The 2,925-nt window shown below is 37.6% G+C and overlaps 1 protein-coding gene across 3 annotated transcripts in view; it reads right to left on the bottom strand.

Moving 5' to 3' along the window:
* The window catches only part of C1QTNF3 (C1q and TNF related 3), a 25,018-nt gene continuing 22,093 nt past the window's right edge, over positions 1 to 2,925 (bottom strand). For 2 of the 3 annotated variants that reach the window (XM_020995479.2, XM_020995496.2), the window contains exon 6: positions 1 to 2,925. This exon is cut by the window's right edge and continues 982 nt beyond it. Coding sequence is in view for 1 of the 3 variants with exons in the window: in XM_020995488.2 (XP_020851147.1) it covers positions 554 to 614 (61 nt within the window). In the remaining 2 variants the exon portion in view is untranslated. The other variant, XM_020995488.2, reaches the window with a different exon arrangement.

Below are 2,925 nucleotides of genomic sequence, written 5' to 3'. Positions count from 1 at the left end.
CCAGGTTTTATAACTGAGTGTTTATTTAAAATATCAGGAAATAGTACATTTAACAAAAATGGAACACCATGTGTGTGTTGATATGTATTTATTTGACATGCATTGCTATATATTATTGGCTCATAACATTTGTAGCCCAAGTTTATCATGAATGTGCTTCACAGGGATTTTTTGGAGGCAGCCTGAAATGCCAGGAAGGCATTTTATTCATAATGCAGTGTACTTTGTGGTTGTGAAATCTCCCTGGAGCTCCGTGGAGCTTCTCACTATACTTGTTGACTATAAATTCATAAGAAACTTTTCTATAGTATTGGTATGGAAAAATTCACAAAAACATTATGTCAAGTATATTATAGCTAGCATATCTTCACTTTTCAAATCATCACATGTAGATGAAGAAAGAGCATGCACATTTTTATGGGTCAAAGTATTTAGTAAGTCTATCTGGAAACTCAAAGATTATAACATAGAAAAGGATATTGGAAGGTTACTAGGATAGCCCTCATGTGATCCACTGGTCCTAGACAGCAGGTCCATGGAGCTGTTACTGGTTTTAAGGCCACAACTTGAGAACGCCAGCTTTGTTTCCCCCAAGTAGGAAATAAAAGCACACCCTGATTTAAAAAAAATAAAATTCAGATGTATTAAAAAAAATAAATTAGGGTCTATTTTTCCACTTTAAAAGGGGATTCATTCAAGGACTCCTCAAAATTCTCAAAAGAATGAATTTAAATTTCTATTCAATTTGACAACTTCTGATTTACATGCAGGTTTTCAGGAATATATGTATTAAGTGAGGTGAGGAACAAGGAATTGCTTTTACCCTCTTGTTGCCACAATTCCTGGGATGAGTCCAGTTGGGGGCTATATGGAGTAGCAATTGTGTACTAGGGTCAAGCACAAAGAATAATTATGGGGTAACTCAAATACATGTATGTACTGTCTAGAAGAAAGTTTTCATACCATCCTCCTAGGTTTTATCTGAGATACTATTGTGGGAGGATTCCTTTTCTGGTTTAGATTGGACTAGTGGCTGCTAAGGGCCCTTCTAACTCTCAAATTCTGTGATGCTGTATTTCTGTAGTACTCATCTGTGTACCCCCCTCCCCCCAATCCCTTTGGGTTTTTTTAATTTTCATTTATTATTATTATTATTTGTTAGGGTAAATCTCTTTATATAACCTAGGCTGGAAGTGTAGTGGCCATTCAATTTCCCAATGCCAATCCTGATTGGCCTGAGAGCTTTGACCTACTCTATTTCTGACCTAGACTAGTTTACTATTCCTTAGGCAGCCTGGCAGGCCACCTCATTTTCCAGGAGGCTTAACATATTGGTGTTAGACTTAGTTTGGATATCTGATTGGCTTAGCCCACTGCAACTCAGAATTCCTGAGTTCAAGCGACTAGCCTCTCCCTCTCTCCCTAGCAGCAGCGGATATACCATCATTCCCAGCATATTGGTTGTTCTAAAGCATGCACAGAAGAAGTTGTGACTGTTACTTAATGTGACTGACTTTTTTTAAAAAAATCAGAATTTATACATGTAAATAACTATTACTTCCTTCAAAATAGTTCCTTTGAAACCCAGTACGATGCTGCCCTTCCTCAAGCTCATTTGAGAAGGTCTTTGACATTGCTTTCAAAGTCTGTGTCACAATGTCTTGAATTCTCTTGAAAGCAGATACACATGCTTTGAATACAGTTGCAGGAGGTCCTTGAATAATTATATATGGAAAGGATATAAATTGGCAGTGGTTATCAGAGTGATATGTTACCTGTGGTGTCTAGAGACCGGCTGTTTGTACTCTTGCTTTTCTCACCTGATTCCCTAAACTAGCATCACCCCATTTCTATTCCTAACTCAAAACAAATTCCTTTGGAAGGATGCCAAACCCTAGCACTAAGACTAAAGAGTCAAAAGTCAGAAATATTATATGATGAGTCATGTAAAGATCCTTTTTAAAAACTGCAACCTTACAGAAAGCCAGAATTGTGGTCTAGAAATGGTCTCTTTTCTTTTTTAATTTTTAAAAGGGAGATTAGGTTAGTTTGGATCAACTTTTTTCTCCTTTTTTTTTTGTTATAAACTTTGGCTCAATGGATGGGAGAAGAGGGAGGGATCTAGTTAAAATAAAGGTGATGTTAAAACAAAAGATATCATTTAAAAAATTAAAGAAAAAACATTTAAAGAAAAACAGAAATTGAATGATTATGAGTCCTTGAGAATATTTTAGAATAATATTGCTACATTAAGAATCCTAATAAAAGCTACCTTGAATTATCTTCATAGTTTTGTAGAGCTAGGGCTAGCAGGGATCTCTGATGCCATCCAGTCTAATTCCCTTTGTCTTATAGATGAAGAATGTAAGGTTTAAAGGGTTAAGACTCCTAAACATCTGGGCTATATTCACTGATTAGCAGTCCACAAGATCAAAAAGTCACTTCCTGATGGACCTTCCCTGAAGCTGCCAAGTTGTCTGGCATGTGGGTCCTGGGAGTCTAGGTGCTTTCTACAGCTCCAGCCTCCGTCAACACCAGAGCTCCTGCTCTTTCTCCTACACTTTAGTCTTTTAGTCTCCCACAATTCCATCTCAGTTGTCACCATCTTCCCTCCGTCTCACCTTAGACCTTCAAAAGTCAAGGGATGATTTGGAATCTAGACATTCAGTTACTTAAAACACTTCCTAGACTCAGTTTCTAGAAAAGTCGTTGGAACGTGACAAATCCCTTCCCCAAACCCTGCACCCCCAACTCTTGTATAAAAGCTAGGTCATCAAGATTTCTCTCTTCAGTGTTAGACTATGCTACTGTTTCATGAGAATGGATGGTCTAGCTTCCACGTGCCAGAACACAGGCCTTTGAAAAGCTGTGCTGATGAACACTCTTCCCACTCCCAACAGAAACCTATTAGATAACATCAGATTT

The sequence above is a fragment of the Phascolarctos cinereus genome, unplaced genomic scaffold (genome assembly GCF_003287225.1).
Source record: "Phascolarctos cinereus isolate Bilbo 61053 unplaced genomic scaffold, phaCin_HiC Scaffold_4;HRSCAF=312, whole genome shotgun sequence".
NCBI classification, from domain to species: Eukaryota; Metazoa; Chordata; class Mammalia; order Diprotodontia; family Phascolarctidae; genus Phascolarctos; species Phascolarctos cinereus.
The sequence above is the reverse complement of the archived record's forward strand: the minus strand, read 5'-3'. Positions and strand labels throughout refer to the sequence as shown.